Here is a 23,559-nt window from a genome sequence, read left to right as displayed (position 1 = left end):
CACACACACACACACAGCAACCACATAGATTACTATCAATAGATCGTGGTGGGTGGGCTGTGCCTCTCCGTTCCCCCTGGTTTTGGATCAAAGGAAGTAGGAACATCATTGTAGAAGGCTCCCCCTAAGGGACGGCTCCTCCTCAAACTCAGAAGGACACTCTTTTTCTCTGCCATAATTAGCAGACGTTTCATTCTGCGTTGTTTTGCTCTCCGCCATTAGACGCTTCCTCCTCGCACACATTCTGCTGGTAAACACGCAGACGCACACGGAGCAGTGACAGCATAACTATATATCTCTCTGCTCCTCCTGACCCGGTTCATTTGTTTTCTTCTTCTGCGAACTCGGAGCCTTTGCAACTATATGGCTTTCGATTTCGGGCTGCAAAAATAAATAAATAATTCTCAAGCCCGCTATGTAAAGTAGGAAGCGATTTAACTGGAAACATCTTACAATTCAATTAGTCACGCTCGGGTATGTAACCGCACAGCCAGATTATGCCATTGTTTGCTACTCGCCGCTCGCCGTCAAGGTGGTCGCTGGCCAGGCTATTTTTGTTTGCAATATTTAACTTTTCTCTATGACGCTTCTGCGTGCGTATGTGTGTGTGCGTGTGTGTGTGTGCACGTGAGTGCGTGTGTGTGTGTGCGTACTGTCCCACATTCCAACGCCTAGGCTGTACCACTGCAAATGAATGTCAGCAGTGCCCCAAAAGCCCCCCAAAAAACACCAGCTCCTGCGGTGTCTGTACTGTATGCAAGATCTGGTTCTGTAGTAGACTGGCTGAGGGGCTGCATAGTTAGCAGTACTGGTCCAAAAAGCCACAATTTATACATCAGCGTACGACCGCGCCGCGCACCGAACATAGCTGATCTACAAGCCCACAAGGCGTCGCGGACGCGACGCCTTGTGGGCTTGTTGATCAGCTATGTTCGGCGTGCGGCACAATCATAGGACGAAGCATAAATTAAGGCATGTAAGAGGTGTTTGATGACATCTCAAGCTTTGCTCTACAGAGACCTCTCTTCTGCAGCGTGCACCTTGGCTCTGGATGTTCTGATGTAAGCCCCCCTTCCTTCAAATGCAACAGCACAGGTGACTGAAGTTGGGCTTTCTTCTGATCAGTGATTCTTCAGAGTCGTACCTCGTGCTCGCTCCAGTCTGTGCGCCTCAAGATGAAAAGGCCCTGCGTGCTCTCTCTCTCTCTCGCTGTCCCTTTCTACTTGAGAGAGGTGTCCACTCTCAGGTGCGTGGCCGGGTGCATGTGCGTGCATGCAGATGTAGTGTGCATATGGTGCACACATGCGTCGCATACATGAGCATGTACAATATAGTAAGCAATTTTTTTTCTTCTTTTTTCCTTTGTCTACATAAAGTGAAAATCCAAAAAGCAAGTGAGTAAGCATTTCTCTCGCTTACAAGCAAATTTAAACGTTTTTTTTTAAAGAGTTTAAGGGAGTTGCGGACTTGCGGTAAGAAACTAAAGTAATTATGAGCAGTTGAATAAAAGTTCAAGGAACACTTCTCCAGATGTCTCAGGATACAATGGTCATGTTTTGACTATCAGGGAGCTACATTAGGTGCAATGGACAAGATCCACTTAATGATTGCAAATACAGCCATCATCCTACTTTGACCCTGAGATAAAACAGCCAATAAGCCGCATGGAAAACAGCTACACAGTCTGAAAGGGACTGGCAATAGAATAGACTTCATTCTACTTACAATAAGGTAGTAGTATGTAGAGTAGTAGTAAGATTAGGTACTGTAGTAGCTACTGGGTGAAAAAAGAAAGAAAAATGCTGCTGGTATATAATATACAATATACCAAGATTATAAGCACATGTACATTTGAAGATGCTCTTGAATCTATTTTATTCTCTCCTTGTTCTTTTTTGCCCTCTCTTCCTTTCTTTAAATCGTTGTATGTTTTTATCATTATTCTACTGTTATTATCTATCCTCCTGCATTGTCTGAAGGAAGGAAGCCAAACCAAAATAAGTGTTACTCTCATGTACATGTACAGTTGTACACGAGATGTAACAATAACGTACAGCCTTGAACCTTGGATCTTGAAAAGCCATGCATGATAAAACAAACAATGCGAGGTGAACTCACATGGCCACGCCGAAGAACTCATGCTTGGCGGTGGAGACGACCACGTCTGCTTGGCACAGGACCTTGAGGTAGTCCTCTTTACTGGGCACAAAGCCCCAGTGCAAGATGCGGTCATCCAAGCATCCTCTGGCCTCGGCAAAGATATCTGGAGTGCGGGGGGTGTGTGTGTGTGTGTGGGGGGGGGGGGGGGGGGGGTGGATGTGGGGTAGAGAGAGAGAGAGGGACAACATGATGCCATGTCTATGCCACACATACAGTACAATGGCCATCTTTGTTACCGTTTTATGATTGGCGCCATCAGATGGAATGAGTTGATACGGTATGCCCCTGCAACTGATTGAGTCAAATGCCACAAAGATTTGCTGCGTTTTTGTCGGAGCCAATGAAAGTCAAGCGCTCTACGTATCAGGAGCTGCTCACTGCTAATGGGCCGTCAACGGAGCCAATTAGATTTCCGTTTGAGAGTACTCCATTTAACTACTGGGAAAGCGTCATGTGTCATTGTCTCCACCAGGCCGAAGGCATGGGGGGAGAGTATGTTTTGCACTCCGTCCGTCCGTGTGTCCGTGAGCAGCTAATCTCCGGCACCGTTAACCCGGTCGAAGCCAAATTTTGCACACACACTCCCTGGATGCCAACGATGAACCTCTGCCCCAAAATTTCCAGAACGGCCTGTTATAGCGCCACCAGGAGGCCTTTGTCCAGTGTTTTTACCTCTAACTGCACGGATCTGTGGATAACTTTGTATGCCAACTCCCTAGAGGCCAAGGAAAAACCTTTGCCTGGAATTTTTCACATCTGCTCTTTATAGCGCCACCAGGAGGCCAACATATGTAAAACACATTTTCTAATATTACTCCTTCAGATTTAATCCAAATTTCCCGCAAATCGGTACACATGCTCTCCATAGCCATGTGATCAAGACGGGTTTGTTTGATTTATCATAATGCACCCTCATTGGCTACGATTGGCTTCTAAACTTTTCAGGAATAGCCCGCTTTGTACCCGTTTTGTACAAATCACCACAACTACTCAACGCAGCGTCCGATTGTGGTGAAACTGTGCATGCATATTCCCACTAGGCTTTGGAAGAAATGCAGTTTTCAAATCAGCCTCATGGTGGCGCTACAACAGGCCAAGCCGCGTCACACACACACACGTTTATATTGCTCCTAAACATTTTGCAAAATCACACACACACTCCTATCCTCCTGGTGGAGACCTGTGCCCAGAAGGGCACTTTTTCTAGTTTTAGATATAGAGGGCAGCTGTACAAGCTCACAATGCATCTTTAAAATGTTTTGAAAAATCTTGGAAGTTTGAGAACTACTGATTTAGAAACCCTAAAGGGTTAAGCCCTGTATGGTTTGTCAGCAAAAAACAGCTGATCTACAACCACAACATATCGCATCACGATGCGTTCTGAGCTTGTAGTTTTTTTGTTGTGATTAGTAGTTTATTGGATTTTTGACTTTTATTTTATATTTAACAACACAGTCAATACAGTGAACATAAGAAGAAAATAATTATAATAATAAAATGATGAGACATTTGCACCTATAATCTCATGCCCAAAATAGGGATGCCAGGTTGGCTAAACGGACACTAAAAGGCATGAAATAATTGCAAGTGAATGCATGTCATTGGGAAGCCATCTGCCGTGACATTTAGGATGGTCTAATGACTTCCTGGGATGCTGCTGCGTCCGCGCTAACAGAACTGATGAGCTCAGGAGTGTGTGTGGAGCGAGAGAAGTGGGCAAGGAGAGAGTCACACTCAGCAACAGACCAGCCCAAAACGTGCCAGGTTTGTGAAAGATCTTCATTTAATTTCCAAATAGGGGTCGCGGGTGCCTGAAGGGTAATCTTTGAGTTTATGATATGCGGCTGCAAACATAATAATAAGGAAGGAAAAACAGGTAAGGGGGTGAAAATAATCAATAACGGTGACCCTATTAAGAAAATCAAAGTAGATTAAAATTGTCCTAATGTGATTGCCTTCCGAGCAATCATAAAGGTAATTACTAAATATGAGACTAAATTTACGGTCGGCCTTTCCATCTGTTTATGCTACTATAAAAGTTTACATCCCAATATAAGAGAGTGTGTTTCCTGTAACTCTGGCTTTGCTTCCAGCCATGGCGGGGAGTGTGTATTAATTAACTTAACACAGCGCCATAAATACATGTGAGTGTCCCAAAGTCATTATAGCATCATCAGCCCGCAAATGGAGAGTGTGTTTTATCAATTAAAAAGTGTCCGCAGGGCTAAATGCACTGGCCCAGTCTGATGACCTTAGCCCTTAATCTAATCTAATAACCAATAATGTTTTAAACCAAAGGAGTATTTACATCTGCCTCCTGGGGCACGACAACTTGCAATAAAAAGGATGATATCGGCTGTTGCAACTTCTTAAAGGTGAGTGAAAAGTCAGCAAAGTTTTCTCTCTCTCTCTAGTTGCTGCTTTGAATGTCAGCATGGAACCTGCCTCCGTGTAAGGTTGCTGTTGGGTGGAAACCTTGTATGTCAAAACTCGTACTCGTACTACAGTGTCACTCAAAAGTAGCAGATCTACAAAGCCACGTGTTTCGGGCTTTGTATATCTGCAACTTTTGTATTCGAATCCTGAAAAGTAACAGTTTTGGACATATGAGGTTTCCATCCGACAGGGACGATATCGTCACAAATGTAGTCATCATTTAGTCACAAGCTCTTGTTAACATTTTTCATAGGTTCAGTATTCATAAAAGCCACAGACAGACTTAACCACTTCCAATTTAAAAATGTTAAAAATAGTGAAAATAGCAGATCCCCAAGCTCACAATGGGTAGGAGGCGTAAGTCATAGTAAATTGTTAATTTACAACAAAGAAACAAGAAAAAAACACAAAGCTGAAATATGGAGGTACAATTTACAATTTAGGCATTTAGCAGATGCTCTTAATCCAGACTGATTTACCGTAAGCAAGAACAACACATGGTAATACATCAAATAGCCTACACAGAAATAGTCATGAAGAATCATAAGCAAGCTAAGAACCTAACAGCTATGAGTATATACTATAAAGTGCGATGTCTACATAAAATGCTATATAAATTACACAAGTTTAGCCTTTGCATACACCTGGAGGTCGACGAGGTTAGTGCAAGTGCTATGGCAAGTGCTACGGGCTAAGATGGAGTCTGAAGAGGTGAGTTTTCAGTCTACGGTGGGAGATTGGGAGTGAGTCTGCAGTTCATTGCAATGGGAAGTTCATTCCATAGCTTTGTGTGGAGTGTTGTCCCGGCTGATTTAGTGACGGTTCTACCAGCCTCCTTGCGTTGGCTACGAGCCAACGCTTGGAATGTATGTGAATGGCGCGGACACATTGCAATGTCGTCACACCGTGGACGAGTCAATATTCTGGATTGATAGAAACCAACTAAACGAAAGGTGGGTTTAGTACCCAAACACAAGGAATCTCGAGATTGGCATAGATTGTGTTAAGTGAGCAATGCACATGCCCATGGTACAAGGTTTCTGCACGACAACAAACTAAGAAGAAATCTGTGTATGCATGGGTGTCAGCCTCAGAGTGTGTGTGTGGATGTGTGTGTGTGTGTGTGTGTGTGTGTGTGTGTGTGTGTGTGTGTGTGTGTGTGTGTGTGTGTGTGGTATGCACCTGGCACATCGGTGAAGCTCTCCCCCAGGACAGACAGTTGGAAGTCCAGGCCTCTCTCTTTTAGCTTGAGCAGCGTCTTGAAGAACAGCTTGGGGTCTTTATCGTGTTCCCTTCAATCCCAAACACAAACACAATCCTGGCTCTTTTGATGCCTCTTGTATACACACACACACATACAGTTACAGAGACATTAATACGCAAATAGGAGCGGAGCTGGGACGCCTAGAGCGACAGACTTACAACACTCCTGGCCCAACTCACCTCTCTGATTTATTCAGTCGCACACACACACACACACACACACACACACACACACACACACACGCACACACACACGTTTGTATTACTGTACTTGTGGGGACAACATTTAGAAAATTGCTGGAAATTGCTGGGAAAAAAGCCACAAATTGAGCTTTTAGATCAAGCATGAATTAGGCTTTTCCAAATTGTAAGCCTAATTCTCCAAATATTTAACCACAAAACAATCATTTCTCTTTTTGACATCGAGGAAAATGCTTCTAAAAATGTCTATTTCGCAAATTGTACTACAGACACACACACACACACACACACACACACACACACACACAACACCTGTGAGGAATCAACATTTCAGGATGGCAATTATAATGCTACAATTGAAGACAACAATAAAGCATGCAGATCTACTAAGACCAGGTGCTGGGCTGAGGCCAGCATCCACAAAGAAAAATAAGGTCTGCTTGCTGGATCATGCTCCAAAGCTCAAAACAGTATTTTGTGTTGTGAGCTTGTACATTGCTTATTTCCGGTGTACGACACCACCGTACAACTACGTACAAATCAGGCATAACTGAAACCCCAACCCCTAAACATAAAGAAACCTCATCCTCAACCTGAATATCCTTCCCAATTGCAATCATAATATCACACCCGTGTGAACTGAGTGTTGCAACTCGCCTCTCCCCTCTCATTAGCAGGCAACAGTGCAGCACTAATACTATCTCTCTCTCTCTCTCTCGCTCTCTCTCTGTTTATGGCAAACAGCACCCCTACTGGTACTAATAGTCATATACTCGTGCTCATGGCCACATACAGTAGGTAGGTGTACACGGACATTGCTGTTCCTTGGAGTGGTTGCACCACTCAAAAAAATATTTTTGTAACCATTATAAGAAGGTATATCTATTGAGATGACCGGGGCAACTGTCCTGCACAGTGCACACATTGCCTATTACTGAACTTCTACTACACCTGTGGGTATATTTGGCCCTCACAAGTATAGCTATACTTGTATGCACGCACGCACACGCGCACACACACACAAAGCAGACAGCCCAGGTTGTACAAGCGGCGGCAAACTGAGAGCGAGAGAAAGAGATCATAGCTCTCCCCAGAGGGCAATTGACTGTGATATGTGTGGTTGTGCTGCGCCAGGTGGGGAGGATTTAACAAGCTGCCAGAGATCCCTGCTCTGTGCTCCTGTTCTGCTCCACTCACCCAGCCACTCATCCTTGATGTGAGGCTGCTTAGCCTGGGAGGTAGGAGCACCTAGTTAACACGCAGGTGCCGTGCTCAGCTGCCAAGCAGATGTCACACCGTGCCCAGTGGCCTGCCACTCACCGCCATGCTAATGTCGATGGCTGAGATGAAGAGAAGAGGGGGGAGAAAAAACCCCCATAAAAGCCCGGTTTGGAGTGTTCATTAACGTTAGCGGATCGCACCTGCTGGCACCTTTACTCCCCTGTGTGCCGTGATCAAACCTGACTGTTGATTTGTCACCTGCTGTTTGTTGGGACTGACTGCATGGACGGCCACTGGCGCTGGTTTGCACACGGACTACTGGGGATTGTACACACATCGAACTATGACAGATGGCGGAGATAAGTGTGAAATAGATTTACAAGCTCACAACGCGATGCATTGTGACATGTTGTGAGCTTGTAGATATTAAAGGAAATTAGTTTTTAAATGCCCAATGAAGGTCTGACCTAAATAAAATTCTGTAAGTGAAGACAGCGTGCGGGCCCTACTGTTCCAGTGAATTTCTCCGACGCGCCTGTCCCTCGTAGGTGTAGCCTGGATCCAGCCCAAAGACCCCGCCCACTCTCTGAGTGGACTGAAGCTTCAAGAAAGCTACAGTATGATAATCAGGCTATCGTAGGTGTGCATAAGGACATTTTCTTTCAAAGTGAATAAAAAAAAATGCCTACAATGCCATGGCCAAAATAGGGACGCCAGGTTGAATGTGGTTAAGGATATAAGGAGAACAGTTGGATCATATAGATTGTATTGTATGGTATACTGTATCCATTATTCACTGCCGATAAAATAACGTGAATTATCCAGACACTCACTGTTGAAGGCCAGTTGACACTATTCATATAGTCTTCTTAGTCTAGTCATATTCACAGTTGATACTTGATAATATATTATAATAATATCCAGTCATCATATATGCATCGGCAATAGATGCATATGCATATATGGTCACAGATTGTACATTTATACTTGTGTTTATAGACATAATGTACATGTGTTAAGTCAGTTAGAATCAGTGCATTATGACAAGTGTCAGACTTTTACGTTGAGTTATTTTATACATCTCTATACATATTTATGGTCCTATAGACTAGTGTATATTCACAACTCCTGTTGCTGCTAAAACACCTGAATTATACCCGACAGGGATCAATAAATGTTTATCTCATCCCATCATACTGTCATTAGCTATAAAACAAAATGTGCGAGGATGAGCGGTCAGTGCTGTGGCTGGTGGACTGGGACTTGTCAATAGTGCTGTAATTGGATGGGCTCTGCCTGAGAAAAGCAGGAGTTATTTTCTTCCTTTCTTTGCTCCCATCGTGTGACAGTTGATGGTTCAACAATTCAGAAACCTGCAATGCCCCGGGGCTGACGAAGTAGCAATGCCGCCCGTGCAACAAGGTTCCACGACTCGAAATCAAATGGTGGTGAATTTTTCTGTGGCTATTCCGAGCCTGCATTTCCTGCTGCCTCAGACCTCATCTTCCGTCTACCTCCGTCGTCGCTCTCCTCTCTCGTCTCGCTCCCATTTCGTCGGTGGTCCTGACATGACAATAGAAACATCACGCATCAACATCCCCCCCCCCCTCTCCTTAAGGTAGGCCAATTAGCCCGCGCTGTCTTTGTGGAATCTCATTGTGATAGAAAGCAGGGGGGGGGAGGAGGGGAAGAAACATCTTCATATTTTCGTCTGAAGCAAAGTCAAAGTGCGTGAAGGTCAAACAAGTCTCTGCAAAGCTAAAATAATTCGACAAAAGAAGGCGCCCTTCTTTCCTTTTTGCGCCACAGCAGCATGCAAGCACCTCAGTGGGATTTCCTTAGGTGAGGCATTAGAGGGAGGCTTATTTATTCTCATTTCCACCGCTCACATTCACTGGCTTTCCCCTGTGGATAAGAAGCTAATTCCCTTATTTCCTAGCCTTTTTAACTCCTTACACGAGGCATGAATCCCTATTCCCCCATTACTGATACAGGGGAGGACAATGAGCGAATGAAACGCTTGATAACGGAACCCCCCCCCCCCCCCCCCCACCCTCTGCAGGAAAAAAATGAGTGTTAATTAATGTGTGGGATATGACTGTCAGGGAGAGGCTCCTGAGCGACCCCTCATTTCGTGTGCACTGCATGCACACGTGCACACACACACGTTGTAGATAGATACTGTATAACGGCACACACTTCATGTAATATCGCCGTGTGCACTAATGGGCATATAAACTCAAGGATAGATTATACATGTCCAAATACAGACCGTATATACAGTATACACACAGAGACAGATGTCTGGCGAGAACGCCAGAGAGCCCCGTTTCTCCGAAGCGTGCGCACACACACACACACACACACACACACACACACACACACACACACACACACACACACACACACACACACACACACACACACACACACACACACACACACACACACACACACACACACACACACACACACACACACACACACACACACACACACACACACACACACACACACACCTCCCCTGGATGGTTGTGCTAGGGCCCAGGCTCCCTACTGATGACCTAGATCTTTTAATGAGGACCGTTAACCCCCAGCGACAGTCAAACCCAGTCTGAGCTGTCAGCCCACTGATTAGTGGGTGAGTGACAAACAAAAGCTATGTGGCATCATCTTCCCATAATCATCCCCGCCCGGCGCTGCTGTGCGATGCCCCCGCTAATCTGCAGCTAAGGCAAATAGAGGTTGCTTCCTCTCCTCTCCTCTCTCTCTCTAATCTGAAAAGGTAGAGAGCGTAGTTCAATGCCGCTCAGGGCGCATGGGGGTGGTGGGGAGAGAGAGAGAGAGAGAGAGAGAGAGAGAGAGAGGAGGAGGAGGGGTTCGAGGGGGACATCAGGTGCAGTGTGCGGATGTCAAGTGGGACTGACTTGACCCTGAAAATATAAGTCGATGCAGTGAGAACAAAATGTACACTGTAAAAACGTATAACCAAATGGACCTGTGCTTGGTTACGTTTTGGTACATGCACAAGAGTTGCAAACGGATACATGAAGGGATTTTTATTGTGTACATAACCAAATGTTAAGACAAAAGAAGAGATGAATCGCATTGAGAGCTAAAGCCAAGGTCACCGAAAAACGAAATAAAATATATTATAATTTTAACCACTTAAAACCCTATATACTTCATTCCTCATATACTACTAGGCCCCCTCTAGTCCCCTCTACACCAAATGTCTTGGCATTGCTACGTGCTGTGCGACTTGTGGATCTGTTATTTTTGGCAGAATGTACGCCCCAGAATAGGAAGGTCCCTATTCTGGGGAAATATAGCAGAAAATGAAAATTATTTTAATCACATGAACGTGTGGTTAAAAATAAATACTTTAATATATATTTTTTAAATGATAAAAGACGTTCTTGAATCCAAAGCGAAGGTGAATAGCCCTCGCGCGGTAAAAGGGGAAGTCTGAGTACCGATGTTTTCTCCGATCTAGTAAAGTACAGTACAGTACAGGATGACACTGATTTCTTTGCTTATGAAAATATTATAGTAATACCCCTGAGTGGTTTGTTCTCTCTCTCTCCCCACCCTCTCCCTCTCCCTCCCTCTCTCTCTCTCTCTCTCTCTCTCTCTCTCTCATCACCCCGGTGACCTCGAAGACGCATGCAGATGAAACCCATGTGAGAAAGTGAAGGAAAGGAGAAGAGGGAAATGTGAGAAAAGAAAAAGAAAATTATCAAGTGAAGAGAGAGAAAAAAGCCATCTTCCGTGGATAACCAGAGAAGCCTCATTAATATGCATAACATACCAACCCAAAAGAAAATAAGATCCTCTCATTTAGAGATCAGTGATTAAATATTCCCCTTTATGTTGCACCCAAGAGGTGCGTTTTAAAATTCAAATACTATTTACTCCAATGCACAATGTGAAACGAGCCCCATCACCAGGAAACCCAACGACTGAAGCCCTAATTAAGGGACACTTGAAAGACAAAGAAGAGGCTTGTTGAGGGGAGATTGTGACAGTCTGCTCCGCTATGACCGTGCGAGAGGAAGGGCGTACGCTGTGTGTTCAAAAAGGCAACATTTCACATGCCGTAAAAAAGAACCAAACCATGTGGGAACCGTAGAGCGTGAAAACTCTTGACATTACAGTACAAATGCAGCTTTGAAACAGAGTAAATGTGGGCTATATGCTAGTGAATTAAACAGAGGATACTTATGGTTGTAATAGCGGACCAGAATGGTACACTGGAGAGCATACGAAGTGTGATTCACTATAAAAGCCGTATCAATATCATGTCCTCCACATTAGCGGACATATTTTTGATTACGTAACACTTTCACTGAACAGTCAGAATGTATATCACCCTGCACAGAGAAACCAGCGAGTCACTCCGACCGCGTCCTGCCCCAGGAATGTATTGTCATTAGATCAAATGGGGACTTTTCTAGCGTCACATGGTCTGAGTGCTACAGCCAGCTAGACCGATGTAATGTTCTGGCTGATATATTAGCCATTATTTTAACATTGGTATCTGCACTTATACACCCACCGTGTCTCAATGCTTTAACACTTTCAATGCTTTTTGAAAGGTTTTAAAAGTTTTAACTTTTTCAGAAAGAGCCGATTTGTTTGTTATAACGTGTTGTGAGCTTGTTTTGGCTATGAACATTTCTAAATCGGCATCGGACAAAAACATGTGAAACCAGTCGGACTACACTACAGTAGTCTGCCCTCCATCCTATACTAGGAAATAATACTGGGAGGAAATACCGTCGTGACCTTATTGTGATCATAACGAACAACTTCAGACCAGACTGTAAGGAAATATACAAGTAGCCCCAACAACACCAATTAAACAGATGACTCAAACAGCTCAGTGTCATTAATGCCTTAATGAAGGCAGGGTTTGGCTCAGGTCAGGGTCCAAGGCCATGCCCGCAGGGGACGGAACGGGTGACAGGGTGGGAGACAGTAGCAATAGGACCACAATGTTATCCTTTTAGCCTTAATGTCTTAACCGTACCCACTAGAAATCATGCTCCTCTCTAGTATGGTGATAAAATGTTTGTTTTTTGAGTGGCCCCTCCTATTCCCAGTTTGTGTGTTTGTGTGAATTATTGTGATGATTTGATTGGCTGATCATGTCATAGCGATGATTTGATTGCTTGAGAAAAGTACATATTGAGGATAAAAACTAAAAAGTGATGGCAGAAAAGTGAAGACGCAATTTGCGATTGGCCAGAATGTGATGATGTACTATGAGGATAAGATGACAAGAGCGCCCCTCACTTTAAAAAAAAATATTATTGATTTTTTTCCTTTTGTTTAATAAAGCAGATCTACGATATCACAGCGTGTCACAAAGCAATGCACTGTGAGCTTGTATAGCCAAGTATAAAATATGGTTAAAAATGGTTAAAATTATTGTGATGCTATATTAACCCCCCAAGGACTCCCACCACTAATCAACAGTACAGTACAGTACAGTACAGTACAGTACAGTACAGTACAGTACAGTACAGTACAGTACAGTACAGTACAGTACAGTACAGTACAGTACAGTACAGTACAGTACAGTACAGTACAGTACAGTACAGTACAGTACGTCAACCAGCTGGGGGATGGCTTAACAAAGAAAAAATCCTTCTCAAATGATCGCCCCATATCCAGCATCAGGCTTGTAACATTAAAACCTACTTATTTCTATTTTACGAGATCACCCGTACTGTACCTGCCCTGTATCTGTGCGTCACCCTTACTGATGTGCTGCTATGATGAATTTCCCCTGCCTGTCTGTCTGCCTGTCTGCCTGTCTGCCTGTCTGTCTGTCTGTCTGTCTGTCTGTCTGTCTGTCTGTCTGTATTTCCCCCGTCTGTCTGTCTGTCTGTCTGTCCGTCCATCCATCCATCACGTTGAGCATCTTGTGGTATTCCTTCCTGACCCGCGGCCCTCTCTCTTAATTGTATGTAACAACGTGATGGCGCTTGGTGTGCTCCGTCTCGTTATTCCATTTCAATCAGAGTTGCAACAGGACAGCAGGCAATCCTCTCGAGGTGAAAGCTGATCCTGATCACCCTTTAGTGTCCCGAGCCCAGAGAGCTAAAGCTTTGATAGAGAGCTTTAAAACCTACCCCCAACGGTCAACGCTACTGCGGCACGCAGCCGGTCTCCTTCACCTGGCTGCAAACAGCTGTCCACGTTGATCCCATGCATCACCCCCACTCCCTCCATCCCTCCCCTGGAAAGCAGTGCCTGCAATAAGACGGTCCCATAATCTGAGGATCCAGGCCACACACAGATTAACAATCTGCAACAGAGCACGAAAAAAAGAAAAAGAAGAAAAGTGGAGGGCGAGAGAGAAAATATGAGGACCAAATGGAACAAACTGAGAGCAGCTTCAATTGCGGAGATTAACGGGACGCCTCTCTCTCTCTCTCCCCCTCCCTATGTCTCACTCAACTCTCCCTTACTCTGTGTAAATCCTAATTTAGCCCAGAATAAAGCCAACGTTTATGAAGCTTGGATGTTGGGAGCGATAATCCATCTGTGTTTTGCTCAGTTTAGAAGAGATTACATGGCGGGTGCCATTGTTACTGATATAAGAGTAGGTGAAAAACAGATAGTCGGAGCTAAACAGAGAGAGAGTGGGGCGGGCGGCGTTGGATACTGCTGACAATGAATGGCCCAATAGTGACGCCAACCGATGGAACCTGCGGCGATGGTGGTCTTTTTCTCGGGCTGTTAATCTGATTTACAGGAATGTTTCTTGCGGAGGAAAGTCAGACCTGCAGCCGAAGAGTCAGGGGAGAAAAATGTAACTCCCCCAGAAAGCCTGTTGTCTTTGCTCTCCAAGGTACATGAAGCAGAACGCCAGGGAGGTGGGGTTGGGGGGGAGGTGGGGTTGGGGGGGAGGGGGGGGGAGAGTAGTATTCCAAAAAGGGGCCTAGACATCAAAGGTTTTTGTTTTCTGTTAGATACACCCATCCACGCATATAATGGATCATTCTCTCTTGCCGATTCAGATAATGGTGAATGTCCTGTCATATACTCTACACACGCGTAATGAATACTAATAATAATAATGAATATTCATTCACAAGTACACTAGGACACCGTTCGCTCCTCATCTCAGCCCATAACACAAACCACCGGTATCCGTTTTCTTTACCAAAGTGTGCTAGTAATTTCCCATGCCCCTTGGTTTTGTTGTCAAACAACCTTGCTAACAACTATCCAAAGCAAATAGCCCCCCTGCAGGTTCTGGAACACACCGACACCATTGTGCCGAGGTACTCTAAGGCAATGAGAGGCGCACACGACGACGCCATCATTGGATTACCACTTGCTTGCTTGCGTGACTGCTTTTTTCTAACTCATGCCATGCCAGGCCCGACCAGGAGAGGCAAAGAACACAGATCAAAGCCAAGCAATCAAAGGATAGCACCATAGGCTACAGGCCAGCTGGGGTAACGTGGGTCCTCCTGGTTGTGTAAAGGTGTTTTCATACGCCATGAGAAGATAGCCAAATATTAATCTCCATGACAGACAGAACATTAAACCAGTGGTTTTCAACCCTTTTCATATCAAGGCCCATTATTTATTCAGCATCTGAGCCACAGACCACCATTTGATGAGATTTAGCCTCTCAAAACTAAATAATATTTTGTTCACAATCCCATGCTGTATTGATGTTGGTACCATTAGCAGAAATAACAGGCAAACGTTGATCAAAGCAACAATTCTTCTTGTATAGACTTAAGTAATGCAGATCTTTAACAATAATTTAACTCTTGAGAGCTTAAAATGAAACCAAATGGACCCGTTTATTAATAGGTCCATTTGGTTTCATTTTATGCTCTCATGAGTTAAAGATCAATCATTTGGTTACCATACCAACTCTCCATCATTTAGCTGGGGACCACCTGGAACCCCCTCAATGACCACTGGTGGTCCGCGGACCACTGGTTGAAAACCATTAAGACCTGCAGAGGCCGATTCTACAAATGCCTTCTAAATCACTGGTTCTCACACTTTTCTAAATTGTTCTATAGCAGATACAAAAGTTCACAGCGCGTCACAAAATAGGGTCAGCGTCTGATATTCACATAATTAGTCCATATCTAAGCAATATCAGTTATATCAGTATAATTAGACAGAAATTACATAAAATTAGATGTTTTGAAAGGGTGACCCTGCAGGTAGCAGAAAGGAACTTCACAGTGATGACATCACCAGTGGAGGAAGCCTCTAGACGTGGAGGACTATTGCCAGTACTTTGACTATAATATTGGCCTATAAATGAACACTGTAAATGTCTAGCACTCAAAACCAGATATATTTGCAATGCTCTGGATGCCTCTCTACCGTAAAATGTACCTGAACTCTACACTTTATAAGGGGTTTAGGTGAGTTTACGAGGATGAACCTCCTCTACTCCTGACATCACAAAAGAGCTCAATTGAAAGTTGGGGAGGGGCAGATTTAGCTGTACAAACACCATTTCCCAACATTTATAAAACATAGTTATTGTTTATGAGAATGCTAAATTACAATAAAACAGTTTACTGTACTGAAACAGACGGTAACCGTACCGTTTTGTCACATTTGAATATCAAACATATCCGTTAGTTACACACCGGTGAATCAAAATAGCTGATCTACAAAAGCTCACAACGTAGGCGTGGAAGCTTGTAAATCTGTTATTTCCGGCATGGCCACACTGGCACGAGTATATCAACATGGCTTAACTGTTGTTTGAGTGCACGTTTATGTTTTGTCACCCATTCACGTCATAACGTAAAGGGCAAATTTATACATGGATAAAACCAGTGTCACTGGACACAGTTTTAACGATGCATATGCAAAAGAATAAAGGAAAGAATTATCTCATGACTGAAACATTTTGTCAGGCCGAGTCCTAATCTGTGAGTGTGACTTGACAATTTGTAGAATTAGGATGTTTAGGTATTGTGCTAAAGTTCTAAACCACAGGTTTGAGGCTTTGAGTGGAATGCACACGCAGATCCGGCACACCAAAGGTCTGACGCACGGAAACATGCAATGCGAAAATGCGATGATCCGACATGGCTTGCTCCGTGCTATGGTTAAATTAGGGGTTTGGGTTGTCGGATCAATAGTATGTCGGAACTAAAGCCTGTACCCGCTTTGACCTATATGCTTTTATGAAATATCAAAGACCATTGGGAGTTTTTATAGAAAATGCTTCTGACCATGTTGTCAGTTTTACCCCTTCAAAGACTTCAAATAACTAATAACTGAAAAGATCTCACAACACGCGTTGTGAGCTTGTAGATGTGCTCAGTTCATCAGAGGACTTGAATGCATGTGTATGACTTACGGGTAACTGACCGCCTGAATGTGTGTGTATGACTTGCGTGTAACTGACCACCTGAATGTGTGTGTATGATTTGTGTGTAACTCACCACCTGTGGGGCCAGATAATATGCAGAGGTTTGGTCTGGTCCACTGCCGTCACCTCCACCTCACCCCCGCCCCCTTGGCCTTCCCCCTGGTCCAGCATGGCGCCCCCTGGGGTCTGTTCAGAGCATAGCTCTTCTGCAGCCAGAGAGCTGTGGCCTGGTTCCTCTCGTTTGTCGTCAGGTGAGCCGAACTCCTCCTCCTCCTCACACCTGTCGGGGTCATTAACATGACGGTTGTGAACTTCACATTAAAAGGACGTGCAAGTGATAGGTGGTTGTTGTCGTTGTTAAAAGCTAAAGCTCAATAGGCTATTATGAAAGTAATGATTAATGAGAGTTTTGCCTTTGTCTTTCAAAATACACAGAAAATTGTTTTGCCATTTGGGATACCAATTTCATCAAAAAACTATTTTTGTCTGCCAAAATCGATTTTTATTTGTTATTAAAACGATATACATCATCTGGATTAATATTGATATATATCGATACATCGTTACATGCCTAATGATAACGTAATATGGAGATCAGAGAACAGTGAATCAGTGTGTGCAGTGCACCAGTGTGCTCGTCCCTGTTCAAATCAGGTCAGATATGACTGAAGGCAGGATTCCATGGTAACCACTGACTTTCAAATAGGCCTCCCCGTTTTGGGCATTCAAAATGAAAACCCAGAAATTGCAAAGTAATTTTAGTTAATTTAATTAAAAAACATTTCCCCCCAAAATGTGTGAAAATGTACAGCTGCCATTTTCAGGCAACACAGTGTGAGTAGTAGAAAAGAGGCCTGTGGTTGAAGTTCAAGGATCAAGAGCATTTACTGTCACAACAAGCACTTACAGCTGCAATTCAAAAATGATATAGTATCTGTACCGATCAGGAATCTGTATAACTGCAATAATGTACGGTGTGTTTATATACTGGTGAGTGTGTGTGTGTGTGTGTGTGTGTGTGTGTGTGTGTGTATATATATATATATATATATATATATATACACACACACACATAGTATATAAAAGCACAGATGGGCACAGATGGGGATAGCCTAGTAATTACAAGGACAAAATGTGTTCATGGTACTGCTGCTACTGGTTGGCCCCACGACGAATAACTGCATGTGTGTCTCAGAGGTTTATGTAATAAATGACTGATGTGTAACATGATAACTGAGTAGAGTAAAACAAAAAGACATTAAAACCCTTTTTGGCGAGTGCCACAGCTGTACGACAAAATAGACATTAGCCTTTCCCACATTTCAGCCATGTTGCACTTACTACTGACACTACAGTGGTTTGCCCCTCAAACACAAAGATGCCAAGTTAATGATGTCATTTGCTATGGCCAAATGCTACTCCAAGTTCCTAAAACTACACCATTAAGGCCAAGGTCAATGGATAGCAGTCATCACCAACGCCCTTGATTACCGTGGAGTATGTGGCCCGCTGATGTCAACATCACGAGACAACCCTTCAGGCCTGCTGCATAGAACAAGCTTGTGCTTCGGGAGGAGTCTGTCCAGCAAAAACACAAACACACACACACACACACATAAACACACAAACAATACAGTAAATATTATTAATCAACTGCAGTTGTTTGTACGCACAGTAAACACCATTCCCCCAACTAATCTCAGTGGCCACAAAAACAGAAAAACGACTTTCTGCCTTTCTGGTACAGGATTGTATCCGTCTTCCGAGTGGTTTGCATCGCAGAACAACAGAGTCACAAGCGAAAACAAACAAAGGATCTTCCACCGCTACTGAAACTCTGCCTGGCCTTGTGACGGCTTGCTTGCTTTCCTTGGAGAGGGAGTGCAAGGAAGCAGGACTGGGGGTTGTGGGGGGGTGAGAGAGGGTGAGAGAGGGGGGTGGGGGTGGCGGGCTGGGGGGGTTGGGGGGCAAGTATGGAAAGATGCTGATGTCATTCAACGAGGAATGGGAAACACATTGGAAGTGCTGGCACCGGGGCAAGTCTTCGTGGCTAGGGTGAATTTATGAGGGCGGGAGGAGTGCTGTTTTGCATGCTCCACAGAGGCATACAGAGGGATCCTGGCACTTCTCGAAGCAGTGTTGAGGGGCCTCTCTTCTCCTGTCTCTACTCTCTTTCGCGCGCGCTCTTTCTCTGTGAAGTCACGGCGCAAAGAGCATTGTTCACCGAAACTTACGAGTTTTGTCGAGGATCGTTATGGCGTGCATGTCCTGTATATCTTAGTCACGGTATCATGAGAATCTAGGTTTCCCATAATAGTGAGGAAATAAAATTTGTTTAGAATTAGTTAAAATTACAACAACAAAAAAATTAGTAATACAATACATTTTGACATTTAGCAGAGTCTCTTATCCAGAGCAACACGAAATCAGTAAATGGCATGAACCCTACAAACAACAAATAAGTCACATAAGTAGAGCTTAGGTGGTTCCGGCATCTTGTTAGGATGCCTCTCGAGCATTTCTCTAGGGAGGTCCTCGATGCACGTCCCACTGGGAGGAGACCCTGGGGCAGACCAGTTACCAAGTTACTAATGTTGCTCTGGAGATGGAAGTCTGGAGCTCTCTGGTGGAGCCGTTGACCCCGCGACCCGACTACGGATAAGCGGTTGAAAATGGATGGATGGACATAAGTAAAATGCAAAGAGAACAATGTAATGTAGTGCTTCAAAGAAACTAGGATACCAGGTAAACAAAACATAGCATCTGTCTAAAGTCTAAACACGCTATATCTAAATATAACATTCTTAACATGTGTGTTGAAGCAAACAAATTTAAATAACAAAAACATGTGAACACGCAAGCAACAAAATATCTTAAAACCTTCCATTGGTGCCTCAAGGGTAAATATTACTTATTTTGCTGTTGTTGGGCTGACACATTTTTGTCAAAGACTTGTCAACTGACGCCAGAAGTCATCTGTGGCGAGAGAATGACATCACAGCATGACCAATCGTAGCTGGCAGACGTAACACTGAGAGCCTGTATTGTTGTATGGTGTGTGTGTACTATACTGTATAGTCCCACTCTCTCTGGAAATCATCATAAATTATGGACTTAAAACCTAGCGTCCACATTCTGGGCATAGCATAATAGGCACATATTTGGCAAAAGTAGGCAAACATTATGTGAAAAATATGTGACACGTAACCACTTACAAGCTGGCATCAATATTTTGAGCATGTTAATATATAGATCAAACATTTTGAGAAAATGTTTTCGTGAATTGCAAAGAAAGTGGCGATTTACAAATAGACTCGCTACTAAAACTTAAAGTGGTGAAGAAAACGGAACTGTTGGGCAGACACATCCATAACGAATCAAGTGTACAGACCTGTCAAAACAAGGTATTTGAAGCAGTGTTTGTCAAAGTGGAGAGTCTTTTATATGCTTCCCTCTCATGCACACACACACACACAGGAAAGGAAGGGGGGGAATGAAAATACATAAAAAATATTACAGAGGCTGTGAGCACACCTTAAGTTAAGAGTTTAAAATACCTAAAACAATTCAAACCCATATTCCTCTGTGCGGGATACCGCTTAAAGGCTAAAATGACTTAATGCTCATTCCCTTATTCATCTGCAGTACCTAAAGCACTTATCTCCCTGATCTAATAGAGCCCTCTCAGGGAGATAGAATGACTACTGTAATGGGCGATAATATGGCCTTAGGTGTACGGAAATTAGCATAAGGAATGCGCAGAAACATAAGGCATAAGGGGCTGGAGGACAAAACGCTATGGTACTGCCCGTCTCTAGCGAGCACTTGCATTATTAGGATCTATAAAGGCAATTTAGAGTAGCGTTTCAGAAACCAAAGCAGCGAGACATTACCTTGACAGGCCCATTGATAAAAGTGCCAAAGTGGAGAGGAGTGGGTAGATGGATATATTACATAAGAGATATGGACATGGATTCATCTCCTTGGTACCGGCGTCCATTCAGAGGGCTGACAAGGAGGCGCGTTGTGGTTAGGTATGACCAATGGTGCTGCTTCGCGGGGCCCCTGGGAAATTTTTATTCGATAAGCCATTTTAGAAATTGGATGAAGAGGTTTTGACTAGCGGCAATAAAAACCTGCTCCTGTCTACTGGCAGAAAGAGAGCGAGACGGGGAGGGAGGGAGGGAGAGAGAACGAGAGAGAGAGAGAGAGAGAGAGAGAGAGAGAGAGAGAGAGAGAGAGAGAGAGAAAAAGAGAGAGAGAGAGAGGGAGGGTACTTAGAGAGAATGCCACCAATTAGCTTATTTATAAATCAACAGCAATTTCTGTGATGACTTTACCTCTGTGCATTTGATTAAATGTGAAAGGATGAAGGGGGGAGTCAAAGTCAAAAATCATTTGATCTAATTTCCTTTATTGGCAATAATCACAAGTGTCTCTCCCAGCGGGTAATGAAAAACGGCATGGATCTGGGAGCCACGGTGTGCAGGCCCAGTGGCCTTTATGCTATGAACTCATTCAATACAGACGCAAGGCCACTGAATAATTGGGTTACCGTCGCGTTTTATGGTGCCCCGAAATGAAAATGTACATTCTACCAGTCTCTTGGAAGGAGGTCAGACATGATAGTACCCACATAGCATATGAATATCCCATTTTATTTTTTATTTAAAATCAGGAAATATGAATTAATCTGAAAGCTAAAAATGTTTCTCGATTGTGTGAGACAGACCATGATTAACAAAGTCTATAGATTAATTTGTGTAATTTAAAAATATTAAAAAAGACAAGATATACAAAATATGCAATTAACACCACAAAGGGCAAGAAAGACTTCAGAACATAGTTACCCCAGACACTCACAAAATGTTCAACGAGAGTTGAACAAAAGGACAAACCGCAGGTCAAACCTGCAGGATTTCAGAGATGCATAACACTGCATAAAAGTAAAGTGGTTTGATGTTTGAATGTCCGTGCCAGAGAGTTCAAGCCACTGTTAAAGGTGGACCGGTTGTGTGTGAATCCCATGCTCTGGAACCCCTCAGGGTTAAAACTGGCCTGGCTTTTGTTAGGTCAGAGTCAGAGGGAAGCGGCCAAAGGTTTTAAAGCATTGAGGTTACTGTCCTGGGGGCATCACTTCAAAACAATCTCATCATCATAAAGCTCAAAATTGCAGCCATTTAACGCCCACTGATGGTGCTTTTTGACGAGGGGCCGGTCACGTCCGGTAGAGGGGATGTTTGTCAGTGGGCATGGACTGAGCTGGTCATTAGAGCACATTAAGATCTACATTACAGTCATTATGAGCTGACCCTTTAGTCAGAAGCGATCGCGGTCCACTTTTCGACTATAGTCCACCACTCACCGGGCACTCCTAGCAGGGACGGCAGTCCACTTCACTGTGGAGTGGACGTCAGACGTGGCCGTGGTCAGAGGGCCTACGGGGGAATTCACAGGAGCGTTCTGACTTGGATGGAGATCGAGACGGAAAAGGGAGCGAGGACACTACTTGCACTTTGCCTTTAGTCTAGTCAAGAGATGGCGCCGCAAAGATCAAAGTCCAGCAAGAGAAAGAAATTGTTTCCTTATTCTTTTCATAGCATATCTTTGGGGGATAAGTTGAAATTATGTAATATGCATATGGACGGCAAAATATGACATCAGGACCACCAAGCCGATTATTGACAGGCCACAGAAGAGCGGGCAACTGCTGTGCATGTATCCATAAAAACCTAACAAACACCAAATATAACTCTATATTTTATTTTCCAACCAGGTTGAGCTGGGACCAGTACTGTACAGTAAATTCCGGAGTTCAATGTATGTGGAGGGATTTGTTTTGTTACAAAAATAAAAATGAGTTGAAAATGCATTGCAAAAAAAGAAAGAAACAACAATACTCAATGGCTTGCAACAAGCAATATGTTTCCTCCGCCTCCTCAGTTGGAAATATGCCCACATCTCAACAAGCCAATAAAAATCTATCACCTGGCTGCTGGCATTCTTGTTCATCCAAGAACGGCAAACAAACAAATCTATGCTATATACAGTAGTATTGTTCATGTAGCAAGATGTAATATCTAAAATACAAACCACACTTTAAAATGTGACAGGTACTGGAATTGATTCTGGGGATTTGGAACAAAGACAAAACCTGGGTCCCAGAAACAAAATTGCCCTTGTCAAAAAAATATAAAAAATCTAGGGCCCAGAGAACCACTTGACTGTGTGAGCATGTTTGGCCAGCAGAAACGAGTATTATTTTAGCGAGTTGGATCACTGGATACATGTGGCGCGTTCCATTGTACACACAAGCGCCATCGGTCTCCAGGGAAGCGCGCTTCAGAAGTCATTCTGTTCCAATTAAAAAACCCTCCCCACACCGCGCGTCCCCATGATGTCATTCACTTGTGAAGCAGCCATGGTTACATGCTTGTCATTTTCCTTTCTGCATCCGAACGAGGAGTAAATCTCACTTGAAGCCTTTCGTAAACATTTAAGACAATGAGAGGAGGAAGAGGATTCTCCGGGGAGCTCTTGGGGAGCCACCTCAGGTCAGGGATGTGGGAACGGTCTTGTCACGCCAATCTGCACGCCGGATCGGGAGGCTGTTGCCTCAGTGGCAGTAGCCGAGACCTACCTATGTGTTACTTAGCATCAAATCACTCTTCACTCACTGTCTGTACCAGTTAAGCCTGCAATTATTAGGATCCCAACTGCTTACTTGGAAATGCAGCTTGCTATTTGTGCAAAGGTGAACTACTATATATATATTATATATATATATATTTTTTTATGACAGCGTAATGCCAGAATGCTTAAGTTGAGGAATAAATTATACTGTCTAATTTCCTTACACGCCTCTGATATTTGGCATGAACAACGTGCAGTTCCCCTGG

The 23,559-nt window shown here is 43.8% G+C and overlaps 1 protein-coding gene across 1 annotated transcript in view; it reads right to left on the bottom strand.

Annotated features, from left to right (window-relative positions):
* gtdc1 (glycosyltransferase-like domain containing 1) overlaps nt 1–23,559 on the bottom strand; it is a 51,320-nt gene that overhangs the window by 5,458 nt on the left and 22,303 nt on the right. Inside the window, exons 5-8 of the mRNA XM_083776279.1 lie at nt 18,152–18,238; nt 16,734–16,940; nt 5,779–5,888; nt 2,119–2,263 (exon numbers count right to left, since the gene is read on the bottom strand). Of these exons, the coding sequence (XP_083632405.1) occupies nt 2,119–2,263; nt 5,779–5,888; nt 16,734–16,940; nt 18,152–18,238 (549 nt within the window). The remainder of the gene's footprint in view (nt 1–2,118; nt 2,264–5,778; nt 5,889–16,733; nt 16,941–18,151; nt 18,239–23,559) is intronic.

Source organism: Protomyctophum parallelum (assembly GCF_964188405.1).
Source record: "Protomyctophum parallelum genome assembly, chromosome: 11".
Classification (NCBI taxonomy): Eukaryota; Metazoa; Chordata; class Actinopteri; order Myctophiformes; family Myctophidae; genus Protomyctophum; species Protomyctophum parallelum.
This window is presented reverse-complemented; position numbering and strand designations above follow the sequence as displayed.